Here is a 17,112-nt window from a genome sequence, read left to right as displayed (position 1 = left end):
ATATATACAGCAGTACTATAATCTATATAGCTTCATTTAAAAGTAGGAAAATGTAAAAACATGGTTTACTCACATGGCTGTTCACATGGAAAGGAAGGATACATTCCACTCCAGAATAGTTTTCACAGTGGAGGGAAGGAGGTGGAGGAAGAGAATAAGTGGGCCAGGGCTTCAATATATATATTATATTTCTTTAAAAAAATCTAAAGCAAGTAAGGCAAAATATTAGCCTTTGTTCAATCTGATTGGCGGATCCATGGATACATTATACTATTTACTGAATTTTTCTGTTGGTTTGAAACACTCTTTAGTGCCATTAATACAGATAATCCATTCTGCTATTATTTGTTCTTTGCTTTGCAAAGGCCTGCACCTTTTCCAAATGAGCTTGCCTCTCAGCGAGTTCTCTCTTCTTTTTGACTTGATACCTCCTCACCTTGCTCTGAAGTTTCCTTATGCATTTGCATTCTTGTTTAATAGGCACAACACTTTCTGAACTTGTTTTTAAGGACATACCAGAAACTTTGTGAAACTGTCTTCTTTCTTGTATTATTATTGACAGTATGCTTTTTTGTTTTACATCTTCTTGAAAGTGATTCCTTCTCTAATGATGCAGAACTTTTATACAGACCCTCACATTGGTGTTTCTGCTTACTCATTCCTGTCTGATTTAAGCTCTATCCAAACCCTGTTTGCCAATTGGCATGCCCCTGCCGGATCTTAACAAGGGAACACAGTCATTTTATAAGTGCTTAGCAAAGTGCCCAGTATCTTTGCTGGATCTTCTTGTCCCCATGACTTAACTCTTGGACTCTGAGGAGGAGATGTACATTTCTGGGGTATATCTGAGGTTTTCTGCAATTCTTTCTTAATCAAAAGCAATACATGAAAAAAACCCATAAAATCCCCATAGGCCATCATTCCCAGGGTCCTTCTCATTGACACCTTTGTCTGCAGTGAATTTCACATCTGCACATGCGGGGCCCACACCTCTCACCCTTCCGTTCTGATCCATGTTGCGTATCGGTAGGTGTGACCCCTGAGTAGCCAGAGGAAGGGGGTGCTGCTTACCAGTGGTGCTAAGGACAGTGGGGATTTGACCCTGGCTACTTTTAAAAAGAAATTCCAATATAGTCTGAAGGGTGATTGTCTGATGCCATAGTTGGTCATCCCTGCCATGAAATGGAAGAGAATTTGGGTAGATAAAAATCTCTTCTCATCCCTTTACTATCTGGCTCTATTATTTCATTTCCAAATGCAAAGTGTGGGTCTGCCACTAATTGTCATTCTAATCCTAACTGTGCTGAATTAATGGAAGCTTCTTCTACACCTGTCAGGAATACCATTGGTTCTGTGTGCCTTCATGAGCATATTTAGGGGAATTTGATAAAGGCCCTATCAGGGTTGGCTAGGCTCTTTAACTTTCACAATGCAAGGTCGATGCTCCCCCTTGTATGTCTTGCAATTAGAGGACAGGAAGCCCTGTGAGGTCTGCAGTAGATTCCATGCATGCTCTAGGCACGCTACAGAAAGCCCACACTTCAGATGAGGTCTTGCACCTCCTTTCCAAAGGCCTTCCCTTCTCTCTGTGGTCCATTACCAGAAATGTATGCAACTTGAACAAAGTACTTTAGAGTAGTGCTTCTCACACTAATTGTGGGAAGGAGCCAGGTTTGTTTGTTTTTTTAATTCCAGTTTTGGGCAGACTGATACTTTTGTAAAATATAGTAACAATGAATTACTGGAACAATAAAGTAAAAAAGCAGAGATATAGAAATCAAGTCAACTGCTCATACACTTAGATATTGGGACAATGCTGTGGATTGCTATAAAAATTTCCATGCTGTCTCTCAACTCCTGTCCTTAGCTGATTGCAGACCAGCAACAGTGTCTGGCAGTGGTCCACGGAGCACACTTTGGGTGGCACTGCTATAGAGGCCCCACAAGAATTAGATTTTGGTACCTTCTTTGTCTATAGTAATAATGTCAACCTACAGCAGTATGCCTTGGGTCTTTGGTACAGGAGAGAAAAACATGGAAGGTATATTAATCTGTGTTCTCCAGAGAAACATAACCAATAGGTATATATAAATATAGAAAGGTTTATTATGAAGAATTGGCTTACATGGTTATAGTCCCACCATCTGCAGCTGGCAAGCTGCAGACCCAGGAGAAATGATGGTGTAACCCCCTGTTGAGTCTCAGTTTGAGTTCCAAGGCAAAGACCAACATTCCAGCCTCACAGTCAGGCAGAGGGAATGAATTCTCCATTCCTCTGCCTCCAACGGATTGGCTGAGGCTCATGCACATTAAGGAGGGCAATCTGCTGTTCTCAGTCTATGGAATCAAATGTTAATTTCACCCAGGAACACCTTCAAAGACATATCCAGAATAACGTTTAAGCAAATATCTGGGACCCTATGGCTCAGTCAAGTTGACATGTAAAATTAACCATCACAGAAGGGCACCATCTAGTGTCAATGTGAATGTGGCTGTTTGGTTTATTACTCTGCCAAGAAATGTACCAGTTCCTTGACCCTAGAAAACAGGAACCACCCCTTTTATTTTTAACCTCCTGACACTTTGTCCATTACGTGAGCATAGAATCAGGCTCCCCGGTGCCCAGGAAATAGACTCTTCTTCACCTTTTGTGCTTTCCGTTCAAGTAGCCCCCTCCTTCTGATACGGCCAGCTGCTGGCTGACACAGGTCTGCACTCACCAGGACCGCCAGTGCTATTCAGCCACTCACACGCCTGAACCCTCAGAACTGTAATGCAAAATGCCGGCCAGCTTCCCTCTGAAGGCCACTCTCTGCCACGTCCTCATTGACCCTCCTTCATAACCCAGAATGTTTCATCTTCAACCTTATAGATCTAACACGTCCTCTGTTCTCTGTATCTTGCTTCATATAATCCTTAGCAAATACTGATAGTTATTGAGAATGTGCCTGGTGCTAAGTCCAATGTTTTCCATATCTTATTTTATATTTACAAAAATACTATTCAGTATGTATCAAACGCCCTATTTACAGAGGAGGAAACTTACAGAAGATAAATGACTTACTTTCATGGCTATTAAGGGCAAAGCTAGGGTTTAAATCTAATGCTGTTTTTGCCCCCAAAGTCCTGATTCTTAAACCATGAAATCATGTTGCCTTACAAAAGATACAGAAAAACTGTCCACATGATAAACAGTCACTTAAATAATATTTCTTAATGAGTAAAATTGTCATTGAAAATATTTATATACTTTTTGTCTATTGCCCTCCATGTAAGGATCCATCTTTATTTTAAGTTTTAGTTCAGAACCATGTTTGTCTTTGCTGACGAACTTACATGTTTTCCTTCCTTTGCTGAAGAGAAAATCTTGCTTGGGTTTCCCCAGGTGGCTGGGAGTGAAATTTAGTCCTTAATTGCAGCAGCTGTTTTTAGTTTACTTGAGATGATGTTCCTCCCTTTTTTGAACATGACTTTATTTATCTGTATAGATGGTTCAATTGCACGTATCTTCTTTCCTACTAGACACCGAGCATTTTGGGTACAGAGACTGCAGGAACTGAATATGTACCTAATTTTGTAAGCTGCTTTTTCCAGAAGCAAATTATGTTGACATATCAAATGGGATTCAGTTATGAGCAGTTTTTTTCTGCAAAGTACTCAGTGTTTATTATGTTGCTGTATGAGGGTATGACTTAGATATGTTCTTTTGAGTATAACCTTGCTACTAAGCTGTAAAAATTTGTGTGGCGGATCCAAAGCTTCTGACAACCAGGTAAAAGGCGGTAAAGGGGAGCTATTGACAAGATGCTTAGAAACTAGAGTGTTGAATGGTGAAATGGGAAGGAATGTTTTCCGTGCTTGTGTGATCTGAGCAGGACTCCTCCAGGTAGGGAAATTAGATAAAATTAGTATAGGTGTCCTCCTGTGTTTACAAAGAATTTAAGTGAAAGCTAAAATAACAGCTGGTGAGGCAGCCTGGGTCCTGGGGCCAGTGCTGAGAGAGGATTGAAAGCACATAGGAAGCATTAGCCAGAGTTGACTTAATTTAATTTAATTTAATTTTTTGTTGTTGTTCTATTACAGCTGTCCCAATTTTCCTCTATTGCTCCCCTCTGCCCAGCCTACCTTCCCCCTCACCTACAGTCCATCCCCACCCTGTTGTCCATGTTCATGGGTCATTTATACTAGTTCCTTGACTAAACTCTTCCCTTTCTTTCCTCCCTTCTCCCCTTTCCCCCTCCCCGTCTGTTCACTGTCAGTCTGTTCCTTGTTTCCATGCCTCTGGTTCTATTTTGCTTGTTTGTATTGTTCATTAGTTTCCTGTATTAGGTGATCTCATATGGTATTTGTCTTTCACTGCATGGCTTATTTCACTTAGCACGGGGGTTCTCAACCTGTGGGTCGCGACCCCTTTGGGGGTCGAACGACCCTTTCACAAGGGTCGCCTAAGACCACCGGAAAACACATATATAATTAAATTTTTTTTCATGATTAATCACTATGCTTTAATTATGTTAGATTTGTAACAATGAAAATACATCCTGCATATCAGATATTTACGTTACGATTCATAACAGGAGCAAAATTACAGTTATGAAGTAGCAACGAAAATAATTTTAATCGTTGGGGGTCACCACAACATGAGGAACTGTATTAAAGAGTCGCGGCATTAGGAAGGTTGAGAACCACCGACTTAGCATAACACTCTCCAGTTCCATCCATGCTATTGTGAAAGGTAGGAGTTCCTTCTTTCTTTTTGCTGCATAGAATTCCGTCACGTAAATGTACCACGGGTTTTTGATCCACTCATCCACTGATGGGCACTTAGGCTCTTTCCAGCACTTGGCTATTGTAAACAGTGCTGCTGTGACCATGGGGGTACATAGGTTCTTTTGAATTGGTGTTTCAGGATTCTTTGGGTATAATCCCAGCAGTGGAATTGCTGGATCAAAAGGCAGTTCCATTTTTCGTGTTTTGAGGAAATTCCATACTGTTTTCCATAGTGGCTGCACCAACCAGTCTGCATTCCCACCAGCATTGCACTAGGGTTCCCCTTTCTCCACATCCTTGCCAGCACATGTTTATTGATTTGTTAATGATGGCCATTCTGACAGGTGTGAGGTGATATCTCATCGTGGTTTTAACTTGCATCTCCCTGATGGCTTATGCTTTTGAGCATCCTTTCATATGTGTACGGGCCCTCTTTATGTCCTCCTTGGAGAAGTGTCTGTTCAGGTCCTTTGCCCATTTTTTCATTCCTTGGACCATGGGAATCTAGTCTTTGCTTAGATGATCATGGCATCTGGTCCCCTAGATAAGGCTTCACTTTAGGAAAAGGGAGAGTGACCCCAACTAATAAGTCTGATACTTGCTTTATTTTTATTAATTAATTTTTAAAAATTCCTTTTATTGATTCTAGAGAGAGAGAGGAAGGGAGGGAGAAAAAGAGGGAGAGAAACAGTGATCTGAGAGAGACACATTGATCCGTTGCCTATTGCACGTGCCCTAACCGGGGACCGAACCAGCAACCCAGGCATCTGCCCTGACCAGGAATCGAGCTAGCAACCCTTCAGTTTGCAGGACAGCACCCAACTAACTGAGCCATACCAGCTGGGGCTGATTCTTGCTTTTAAACCTGTTTAGTCTGAAATTTAATTTGGAGAAAAGAGGAGATAGCAATCAAAGTGTTCTTCCAGAAAAAGATTCTTGTTTTCTATTTATGTGTAAGGATAGATTTTGCTTGGGAGCAGGAAGTCTGACTTAAAAGTAGCTGAAGATGTATGTCTTATAATTGGCAAATGTGTATGCACTTTGTGACTAGCTTCCTGCCATTTATGATGGGCCCGTGGATGAATGTTTGTGAGCCGCGGAGAGTCAGTGTGGTTTGGAGGCTGACGGCTGGCTCTGGCCTCAGCCATGTGTCTATTTTACTTTTTGGGGCCCAGAACGTTTGTGAGTGTTGTCCCAGTTGTTATAATGAATGAAAAGTACCTTTGATAGAAATAGAGAAATCAGGAAGTGTGGCCTATTTTTTAGGAAGATAATTAATTTGTTTTTAGACATCTTGAGTTTAAAATGAGAGTTTGACATCCGGATGGAAATGTCTTGGCTCAGCTGCGGCTGCTTCATCGAAACAGCCACTTAGGAGGCTTGTGTTCTAGAAAGGATCTTTCCCACTAACCAGTTTTGTGCTCTTGGCCCAGCACTGTAACTTTTAGGAGTCTTATTGGTTGATCTCTTAAGTCAGCAGCTCTCAGCCCCAACAAGGACGTGGCTGAAACGTGCTCCAGACTGGGGAGAGTAGGGGTGTGCCCAGCTGTGCCCGACACTCAGTGGTGTCCCAGGGAAGAGAATACAGGAGCCTCCTACCCTCAGGTGCATGCCAGCTCAGCATCCCATGAGCGCGGACCATGGGGATTATTTTGCTCAGTGTTGAGGGTCAGCAACGTTTGGGAGTTTTGAATGGTCGTTCTCAGAGACTGGTCTTCTGTTGGCTGTCTTTCTGTAATTTACACCTTGCTACTCAGCAGTCCACTCCAGCTTATCCTACAGGCACAGATTTAATGCTGGCAGGGCCTCTGCAGGTGACTGACACGGAGGGTGATAGGTGGATGGGGAGAGTGCACAGGGGCCACTTCCCTCCTACAGAGCCCCTGGCAGGGAGGCCCTCATCCCTGCTTGAATGCCCCCAGGGGCGAGGGACTCCTTCCAGCGCTGCCCAGTTCACCTTATGGGAGCTCTTTGAAGAAGATATATTTTACCCATGCCCTGTAATCGACTCCCTGTACTTCCTACCTATTTCCTAATTCCGCTCAGCAGCTTATCAATCCTCTTAGCCCGCTTTCCAGATGGGGAAGCAGAACCTGACATGCGCAGTGGCTTGTTCACTGTAACAGAGAGCTGTCCTCTTCCCGCTGTGGAGGGCCCTTCTTTCTATCTGCCTTTCCCCTTTCTGCTCTGTCCCTGCCCTTTCACTCTCCCTGCCACTCCCGTCTCCCTCAGCCTGGAGCCTCTGGCCTGCCTTGCACAGCTGGAAACTTGTAAGGCCCAGGGCTGGCCACCTGGGCACAGGAGCTTTGGCTGGAGGGTTTGCTAGTCTGGGTAAGGGGATGCTTTAATTTCCTGAGAGAATGGTGAAAGCTTGCTCAGCTCTGGGATATCTGGAGGTGTCATTCACCATTATCATAGGGCAGGTGTGACAGGGGTTTCAGGGGTGTGCTCATAAGCCGCTGGTACAACCTGGACAGGTGTAGGGGCCGCTTCTCAGAGGTGCAGGCTGTTTTGCATATCTATGGATACTTAACGCCTGGCTTATCCTACCTGCTGTGAGTGCTGTGTGAGTGGAACAGCTGCTTCGCCTGGGAAAAGTTCAACACTTGGATCTTTGCAGGGTCACAGCCAAAATGCCCAGTCCCTGGGCAGCCCAGCGTTTCTGGGCTGTGCGTCCTTTCTTATGAGAACTGAGAAAGGGTTTATCAGGCTAAGGAGAGGAACAGAGAGTATTCCTAGGCACATGGAGAGGCAGCTTGATGATGGCATGCTGTCCCACAGCCTGCAAGGACAACAGGTTCAAATTCATAAGTAAATGGGAAAAGCAAAGTAAGCGATAAAATGAAGGAAGGGAGAGAACTTGAGGTCCTTCGGAAATTGTGCTGGCCATGTGTACCCTGGAATTTTTAACTTTCCCTCTAGAAATGTTATTATTTCAAGGAGAACACTTGTCATCTGAAAACCGGGATGGTCCTCTAAGGAAGGAAAGGAGGAATGAATGAATGACGCTGTCTTTTTCTCCTCGCCTCCCTTCTCTTGTGAACAGGGAGAAGATGCCTTTCCACCATGTGACCGCCGGCCTGTTGTACAAGGGGAATTACCTCAACCGCTCCCTCTCTGCTGGCAGCGACAGTGAGCAGCTTGCTAATATCTCCGTGGAGGAGCTCGATGGTAAGGAGCCCGCCCTGTCTGGGAGCTTAGCCACCCAGGAGAGCCATTTGTGGCTGTTGTGCATCTAAGGTGGAAGTGCCAGGCTCGGGGCACCAGCTGTGGCCAAATCTACCTGTGGTGTGACGGGAAAGCGTTCAAAGATAAATTCTGCCTGAGTGACTTCTTTGTGTGGGATAGACCTTGTAGCCTCAAAACTCTATGATGGCTATTTCTGTTTCCTTGGCTACTGACTGGGAGGATAGCCTTCAACCCCCCAGGGGCATTTTCCAGTTTATGGAAGCTTTATCACCAATGGTGTTGTCTTGTTTCCATATTGTCATTTACGATGGGGCTCAGCTGGTGAAGGAGGGTGAAGCCCTGCTAATGGCTATCTCTTGACTTGTGGCCACGGTGCTTTGATTCTTGCCCAGATCAGAACCATCTGGAGGTTGTGTTGAGGTAGGAATGGAAAGCAATTATTCTGATTGCCTCTGTTCCTTCGTAACCCAGTTCAGCCCTGGATGTTGAGGGCAGGGTTAGGGATGGGAAAAACCTGAGAACAAAATGACTAAACATGTCCTGGGACAGTTCCCCACTGTATCCCCGTTGGAAAACCAACCCCCAGTAAAAAAGTTAAAACAAGGAAGAAGGAATTTTTTTCTAGAATAGAGAATTAGGTTGATTCAGCCAGATGTTTGCCTAGGTGCCACATCTGCTGAGGCCAAATCGGAATCACTTTTCCCTAGTGTTTTGAAATGTTGTGTTCCTTATAACACATTTTAAAACATGAAGTCTAAATTTACTTTCTAAAAGAGAGAAGTCAGAGTTAACCCCAGATGGCTCACATCTTTGCTTTTAAGTGTAAAGATCCAAACCAGCATGTTTTCTAGGTGCATATCTCTCACTGGGGGAAGGTGGGGAGATTTAGTTCTGGGCCAGGGAAGCCAAACGTGCTTCACGATGGGCAGGAGAGGAGGGAGGCAAAGGACAGGGCCATCTGATGGCTTTTTTCTGCCCTTGTTTATTTTGTGGACATGCTTATCTAAAGGCTTGCTTATTCACAAGAGCGAGTGGCAGAGGTTGGTGGGCTGGGTCCAGAGGAGAGGCTGGGATGTCAGGGGGAGTGGAAATGATGTGGACAAGGCCAGGCTGCTCACTGTGGTCTGGACAGACCGGTGGCCAGTGAGGACAGTGGGACCCTAAGATATCCTGGCCTTCAATCGGCCAGAGAACAGTCAGAGGCAGGATAGAGGCACATGCAAGACAGTCCTGAGTGCCTCTGACGTGCCCTGTCCTGGTGATCACGGAGAGGGCTGAGGCTGGGCTGGCTGTGTTTGGCAGGTGAGGTGAGGAGTCCCCCCAGTGGAGCACAGGGCAGGTGGAGCATTGGGTTGGTGCGTTTGCACCTGTATTGTGTAGGTCCCCTGGGTTTATCAGTTAGTGGGACTCCCCTGTGTGGGGCCCTGCTTAGCTGAGGCCCTGAGAACTGTCAACTCTCAAAGGGGCTGAGATCACTAACCAACTTAAGTTTATACATCATCTATAGTTTTCCTATATCCCACTTTCCATTTCCCTTGCTCCTCCCTTTTCCCTCCCAACTCTGCCATGAATAATTTCTCCAAGACTTCTCAGAGCAACGACTTTTTTTCCCTCTGTTAAACCTGGACTACCTCCACGGCGCGTGGCTTTCCAAGACGATGGCTGGCTAGATTTCAGCCCCTCTCCCCACTTTGGGCACCTGGCTGAAATATCATCCATATTCTTGGGCAAACATCAGGTTCACCAGCTGTTCACCCAGGTCCAGGCAGCTGAGCAGGACTGAAAGGTGCCTTCTTAGCAGGTGAGATGAGCTGGGAGTGACTCGAACAGCCCTCAAGCCCAGGTGGGCAGGCTCAGCAGAGAAGCGCTGTTGGGGAGGGGTCCTTCGTGGAATGAAGTGGAACTTTATGATCCAAGGGTGCCTGGTGAAGATGCTGTGTTTGTTCTTCAGGAGGGTAATCCTGACTCTCGGCCTAGAGAGGGGCCATTTATTTTCTGACAGAAGACTTCTTCTACTTCTTTTATTTTTTTGCTAAGATGATTGCTGAGTTATGACTGCTCCTGCTTTCTTACCAGCATCACGGAGCTCGGGCAGGGTTGTGCAGATGTGCGCTGTGTTTAGAGCAGTTGGACAGGCTCTGAAAACCAGCTGGTGTGAATCAGTTTGGAGGACTGCATGTTGGTGCTTCAGGAAGCCAATGTTTCCGGGGCTTTGCCTGTTTGCTGTTCTCTTGGGGCCGCCTCATGTCAAACTGGGTCCTAAAGTCCTGCTGTTCAAGGCCACTCATTTATCCTCAGAGGTCTTGTGGTGTTGCACAGGGAGTTGATGTGGTGATGCTGGTGAAGCGTCCTTTGTGGTCCGCTGACCTCCGGCGCAGATGGTAGTTGGGTGCCGTCCTCATTCCCTGCTCCCCACGCCTCACCCTGTACAGCACTGTAGCCTCCTTCAATGTAAGGGTCACAGGGGCCCAGTCCATGGGTGGGTCCCTCTGAGAAAAGGCATGATAAGATCCTCTCTCCATGCAGACCATCTCCAGCTACCATTCACTCTGTGAAATTTCTGTTTCTTTACTTTACACAAAGCTCAGGGGGAAATAATGCGAAGCTGCTTCAAGTTGGCCAGGCTGGAGTTGGAAATTACCCAACCAACAAACTCAGCCACGATGAATCGGTTGAGACAATCATTCATTCACTCATTTCTTCATTCCTGCTCATTCATTTATGACAGGAATGTTGACCCAAATGCTTTTTGGGTGGAGGACAAAATCAAACAAGTATAATATTTGTTGCCTGTCCCCAAAGAGTTTGCGGTCTACCCAGGGAGTTCATGGATACACACAATTAATTAGCAGTATCTTGCACTTGTCATGTGAAGTTTTATTAAACATATAAATTATAATTTAAAAAAGTTTTTGAAATGCTATTTATTGAATAATTTGTGATGCCATGTTAAACTAAATTCACCTCTACATGAAGTTCATTCATTTTCCTTAATATATGGGATTCCACTGTATATAATATAACTCAATTTCTATATCCATCCTATTCAGGATGGATATTTGTGTTTCCAGTTTGGGGCTGTGGGGGTTTAATCCAGCCGTCTCCCTTCTTGGTGCAGCTGTGATGTTAGGGTCTGCTCTTCGCGTGACGCCCTCACAGTGGTTGTGAATGTCAGGGTGTAGGTGTTTCTCATTATTTGGCCAATAACAGTGTGAGCCCCTGGGTTGCTTCCTCAGGACCTCCTTTGAGCTGAAGTTTGTTTGGGCTCACATCTTTGAATGTTAGTATTTCTATTTCTTCTTTAGTAATGCCTCTCATTTTAATGCTAGATTTTTGTTCGTTTTTCACATTATATGTCTCTTTTGTCATCATTTTTCTTGTTTTTGCACTTCTGCATTCAGCATTCCTTCCTGAGTGTGCCTTTCACATCATGGATTCAGTTGTCATCCATCACTGAAAATTGTTAAAACTATTTATTATAAAACTTTAAGTAATTTATATATTTGTATATATTACATAATTATATAAACATATATAATATATATATTAAGTTTTTAAATCTAAGTGTCCCAACTAATTCTGCCTTTATTTTGCATTAGAAGATGTTTTTATATGCTTCCTTTTGCTTTTTTCTGTTTTACTTTGCAAGTCAACCATTATAGTTCTCTGTAGGACCAGTATCTGTGAGCAACCAATGTTTGTAAAGAGCCTTTAGCCTTGTTTGTTCTATCTTCACTTTGTCTCAGATATGGGATAATTTTCCCCCTTTCAGCCCAGATTGGAGAGTCCAGTTTCTAGAAGATGTTTCTCTGTCTTGCCCATGGCTGCTGGGCAGAAGTGGGGTCTTGATTGCCCCTCCTGCCGGCCTGGCTCCCTGTGCCACACAGTTACACAACTCCTTCGTTCTTCCCCTCTTCTGCTCTCCTTCCTCTTCCTGAACTGGTATCCAGCATTCAGGGATCCCAAGTACGCTCTGGCTCTTGTCTCCTCTGCAGATAATCCGGAATGGGCCACACCAGCTCTTGGCCCCAGTTACTGTCAGAGTTGTGTTTCCTGTGGGAGCTTAGAAAAGAGGTGCTGCCAAAAAAGAAAAAAGGACTCATAGACATGGACAACAGTGTGGTGATTGCTGGGGGCAGGAAGTGAGAGAGGATATTAGGGGGGTAAATGATAATGGGGGAAAATGCAATAAAAAACAAAGAGGTGCTGCCAAAGTGAGTTTGGCTTGGAAGTTGGATCACCATGGAAACAGTGCTATGAAATAGGGAGTGACTGCCTGCTTTGCTGGTCAGTGTGGCCCCTGGGTCCCTGGAAAGGGCAAACGGTGGTGGTAAGTCAAAGTCTTCCTTCACAATGTGCCACGGACGTTCTCGGGGTGGGTGCAAGTTGCATTTCTCCAGTTTCATTAGGTTGCAGTTAGTGAACATTCTCCTCAGGCTCTGACATGTGTACGTATCTCAAAATTAGTATTCCTGGTAGTGTGCTCATACATATTGTTAGGGTGCATTTTCATTTCAGTTTGGGAATGCATGTATCGATCTGCCACCGTCCCATCATTTGGAATGTTCCAGGGTCCCAGCTTCGCACAGCCCACGTTCCCCAGTGACCCATGGTTGCCTAATCTGGGGTACACCCAGTATCTATTCTGGACTCTGCAGCATAGGGCAGTGTTTGTCACATCTCTGGTTTTGAAGTTTGCCACTGCCTTGACATCATGGCACTGGCTGGCTCTCCTCCTACCTCTTTTTCTACCTCTTTGTTATTTTCACTGTTCCGTGTGTGCCCATTACCTCCTTCCTACTCTCTCCCCACTGCTGTCCTCCCCATGGGCATCTACGTGAGGATTGCCTCAAGATTTGTATCTTCAACTTCTGCCTCCCTCCTGAATTTTAGTCTTGCTACCTAGAGTCCTATGCAGATATCCCACAAATTCCAGAGCCCTACAGATTTCCCCTTCTGTGGAATTTTTCCCAGGAAATAATACCATATTATACCCAGTCAGCCACAGTGGTACTTTGGGAGTCATTCTTGATTTCTCTTTTTCTCTTACTTCCCACATATAACTGGTAAAGTGCTGTGGATCACCTTATTTCAAAAGTGTTCCTTCCTCTCTGACCGCCTTGCTACTCTCTTTGGCCGGGTCCCCACTCCTGCAGTCGCCAGGAGGAGATTCCCTTGAACCTCACCCACGATATTACCCTGTGTCAGCTCAATTCCATTGCCTCGGAGAGATGCTTCTCACTTATATACTTGATTAAATTATCCCTCTGCTTATGTTAATGAGGTTTTTCAGACATCTCCTCGGGTGGCTTAAATTCTAGTATCTGTTTTCTCTTCTCAAACTCATAGCAGCTGCTTCCTGGTAGTCTGGGTTTATCTCAGCTTGTGTAGCACAGCCTTCAGCCAAGTATTCAGGCTCCTGGGGCCCTTGTCGGCACAGTTTTCTACCCTCTGCTGCTGTACCCCACAGATTCTAGGCCCTTCAACTACCACAGTGTATGAATTGTCATTGGGCAGTTGTCCGTAGGCAGAGAGCCAGGGTGAATGCGGGCTTGCCATGTGCATTTCCCTCTCCCCGCAATTACAGTCTTGTCCTTCCTGAAAACAGAGGCTTTATATATTTTGTTCAGTTCTTTGGTTGTACAGCTTCTGTTGGGAATGATCTGTCTACCTGGGAAATACATATTCATCTTTTAAGTTTCAGCATATCGTCATCATCATCATTATTATCAACATCATCATCACAGCTGAGTGTTTACTATGTACTAGGAACTGTTCAAAGTACACTCTGTGAATTAACTCACTTAATCCTTTCAATGATTTTATGATGCAAGTGCTGTTATTAACCCTAGTTTTGCAAATGTGGAAAATGGAGATGTTAAATCACCTAGTAGAGTCACTAGCATGTATTGGACCCGGTATGCAAATTGCCACCTGTCATCATAGCTCATGCCTTTTAACTTTCATGCTCCGAATCCTCCTCCCTGCTAGGTAAGACTCTTTGTGGCTTCCCTCAACCTCCTGTCTCTATCATACACCACTGTGGCACATGGGTGAGAACTTGGCTGATTAGTCAAACTTCCAGTGGGTGGAGAGATATTTTTAAAGCTCTGTGTGAGCCCAGTGTGCTCCTCACTGAGAGCAGAGGTGCCCTGCAGCCTGGGAAGGGCTGGTGATGGGCATGAGTTTATGCCGGAAGGGGCCTGGTTCCTGTGCCAGACATTCTGAATGGTCCTTCCCCACCCCAGCCCACCTGGTGCATCATATATTCTCTTGTAAAGAAGATTCTCTCCCATCTCTCTTTTTCTCTCCTCTACTTTTGCTGGTTGCTGAAAAAAAAACCCAGGGGCACATTCTACTTGCCTTTTATGAGACACTTCCTTCTGCAGCCTTTTCAAGAGGGATTTTAAAGAGGCAGAAACATTACTGTCACAAGAAGAGAAGCTCATGACTATTATATGAGAGAGCTGATGGCTCAAAGTTCACTCCCCCAGAGGAGGCAATAAAGCCTACACAATGAACTGCATTGTCCAACAAGGGTAGGAATTCCAGATACTCGGCTCTGCTCCCAAGCTGGGAATTAGCCTTACAGCCTGGGTCTTTTATCTGTGTGAGTACTTTCCTCCTGGGGGCTTGACCTGCCCTTGAGCCTTGAGAGAGAATTGCTTTGTGCAGAGTTATGAAGCTTTGTTAGCAGAGCACAGAGGGACTTCTCTGATGGTAGGTGGTTCCAAAGGCTCACTCCTTAAAGGGACATTTGTCTAAGTCTTCTTGTAATTTTCTGCATCATGTTCAGAAAACATATTTTGATAGCTGTGACCAAGAAAGAAACCTGAGTACCGTCCCTGCCATTTGTATTTTATTCATTTGTAATCTACATGCCCCCTGTTTCCAAAAGTGATCGAGACATTGTGTGATAAAAGAAGAAACATGAACTGCAAAGTCTGTCACAATGGAAATAAAATAATAAAACCCACATATAAAGAGGAAGTAAAAATATGACAGCATCTAAAACAGATACATGTGGCTAAGCATTACATTTGGCTCCAAGCTTTTAATTGGCTGGGGCAAGATGGCAACACGAGTTTCCTTACTGCAATGAAAGCCTTAATGTGTCCCATTGAAAGAATAGTTTTCTCATTTATATTTTAAATAGGTGCCCTTGGCCCATAATAAAAATACCCAATATACAAGCGTTTTTTAACCTATCTGTACTAGTAGTAGTGGCTTCTGATAGAGGTGATTGTCAATGAAGGATGGGGTGCTAATCTTAGACCCTCTAGCTGCAGAGAGACAAGGGCAGATTGTAGTCCAAAAAGCCTCCCCATCAGATGATTCTAAGTATGCTGTAGAATGTATTTCTCTGGTTCCTACTCCTAAGAGCCCTGTTTGAGAAAGTAGGAAGAAGTGATATCTTGTATGAAAGTTTAAGAACCCGCATCATAAAGCATGACCTTGACTTGGGATATTTGAGGAACAGGAGTTCCCAACCATTCATTTCTATCATAAACTAACTTTGAAACTGTTTCTGTGGAATCTTCCATTTTCAGCGGAAGTGCAACCTAATAGATCTAAAGTAATTAAGCTCCACAGTGCTTCCTCAGGTAATTCAATAAGTTAATCTGTTGAGTAGAATTGTTCAGCATTATCCATCTGGTTGCTGAAGAGTTTGCCAAAACTCATTATTTTGATGTTGGCTTTATTGATACTGGGCTGTCTCTCCTGGTGGTAATTGGCCAACAGAAGGTTCAACTGTTTCCTGGGACTACTCAGGGCTGTGATGTTAGCAATGTGTCCTAGCAGGACTATTCACTGGCCTTCCCTCTTCAGAGTGGCATCCAGGGCACCTCATCTAATCACTGCTTCAAATAATTAAAAAGCAGGTGATGAGCTAGGACACAGCCATTTAAAACACAAATTTTCTCTATCAAGATAGTCATTTCTACTTTCTCTAATCCTCAAGCTAGAAAATCACTGAATTTAGATTGAGACTTTTATTGCTATATTGCTATGTAACAAATTACTCCAAAACTCCTTGGTTTAAAAACCAAAATTATCTCACAGTTCTTTGGATCAGGAATTGAGGAGTGGTGTAGCTGACTGGTCTCACCCAAATTCTTTCAAAAGGTTGCAGTTAAGACATTTGCTGAGGTTGCAATCATCTGAAGACTTGGCTGGGGCTGGGAAATTCAATTTCAAGTTCACTCATGTGGATCTTGGCTGGAGGCCTCAGTTCCTCACACAAGGACCTCTCCATAGGACTGGGATTTGGTTTTTCCTAGAATGAATAACTATTTTATGACTTTGTCTCAGATGTCACAGATTGTCACTTCTGCCACATGGATTTGTTAAAAGTGAGTCACTAAACACAGCCCACACTCAAGGTAAGTGGAATTAGGCTCCACCTTTTGGAGGGAGAAGTATCAAAGAATTAGCGGATATATTTTAAAAACATCAAAGACCATACAAATTGGCTTAGAGATGGCCCTGAGCTAGTGAAAGCTAATGAAATGTTATAGAAAGTTCTAAAATCATACTTGGACGTTTCTTTATGCAGCAAAGAAGAGAGGACCAATGGTCATTGCTATAAAAATAGGAATTAAAGACTACCTGATCTTTTCCCCCTATTTATTTATATTTATTTAATTTATTGGGATAACACTGGTTAATAACATTATATAAACTTCAGGTGTACAACTTTATAATATGACATCTGTATACTGTGTTGTCACCACCCAAAACCTAGTCTCCTTCCCTCACCATGTATTTGATCTCTATTACCTAATTTGTCTTCTCCTCAAGGCCTGATTTTCATGGAGTAGGGTCTCTGGGGTCCCTCAGATCAGGGTTCCTGTCTCAGTTGTACTATTGAGCAGCTGCAGCAGAGATGGTTAGCCCTTGCCCAATATAATTTTTTCCTTAATAGCAGAAATTTTAATTGGTCAAATGGATGCTAGAATAAAGATTACATTTCCCAGTTTCTTTAAGAACTAGGTGTGGCCATATTAGGAAATCCTGGCCAATGAGATGTAAGCAGAAGTGACATTGGGTAACTTAGGTGCACTTTGGTGCATTTTGTTCTTATCCTCCTTTTATTACTGGATGGGAATGTCATCATCTGACACCAAGGGAATGTCACCCTTGGGTGACAGA

The 17,112-nt window shown here is 44.1% G+C and overlaps 1 protein-coding gene across 4 annotated transcripts in view; it reads left to right on the top strand.

Moving 5' to 3' along the window:
* CALN1 (calneuron 1) overlaps nucleotides 1-17,112 on the top strand; it is a 508,279-nt gene that overhangs the window by 165,880 nt on the left and 325,287 nt on the right. For all 4 annotated transcript variants that reach the window (XM_090279122.1, XM_090279123.1, XM_090279125.1 and 1 more), the window contains one exon: nucleotides 7,817-7,941. In XM_090279122.1, coding sequence (XP_090135248.1) covers nucleotides 7,817-7,941 — 125 coding nt within the window. The remainder of the gene's footprint in view (nucleotides 1-7,816; nucleotides 7,942-17,112) is intronic.

This window comes from Furipterus horrens, unplaced genomic scaffold, assembly GCF_987537825.1.
Source record: "Furipterus horrens unplaced genomic scaffold, mFurHor1.1.pri manual_scaffold_5, whole genome shotgun sequence".
In the NCBI taxonomy this organism is placed as follows: Eukaryota; Metazoa; Chordata; class Mammalia; order Chiroptera; family Furipteridae; genus Furipterus; species Furipterus horrens.
This window is presented reverse-complemented; position numbering and strand designations above follow the sequence as displayed.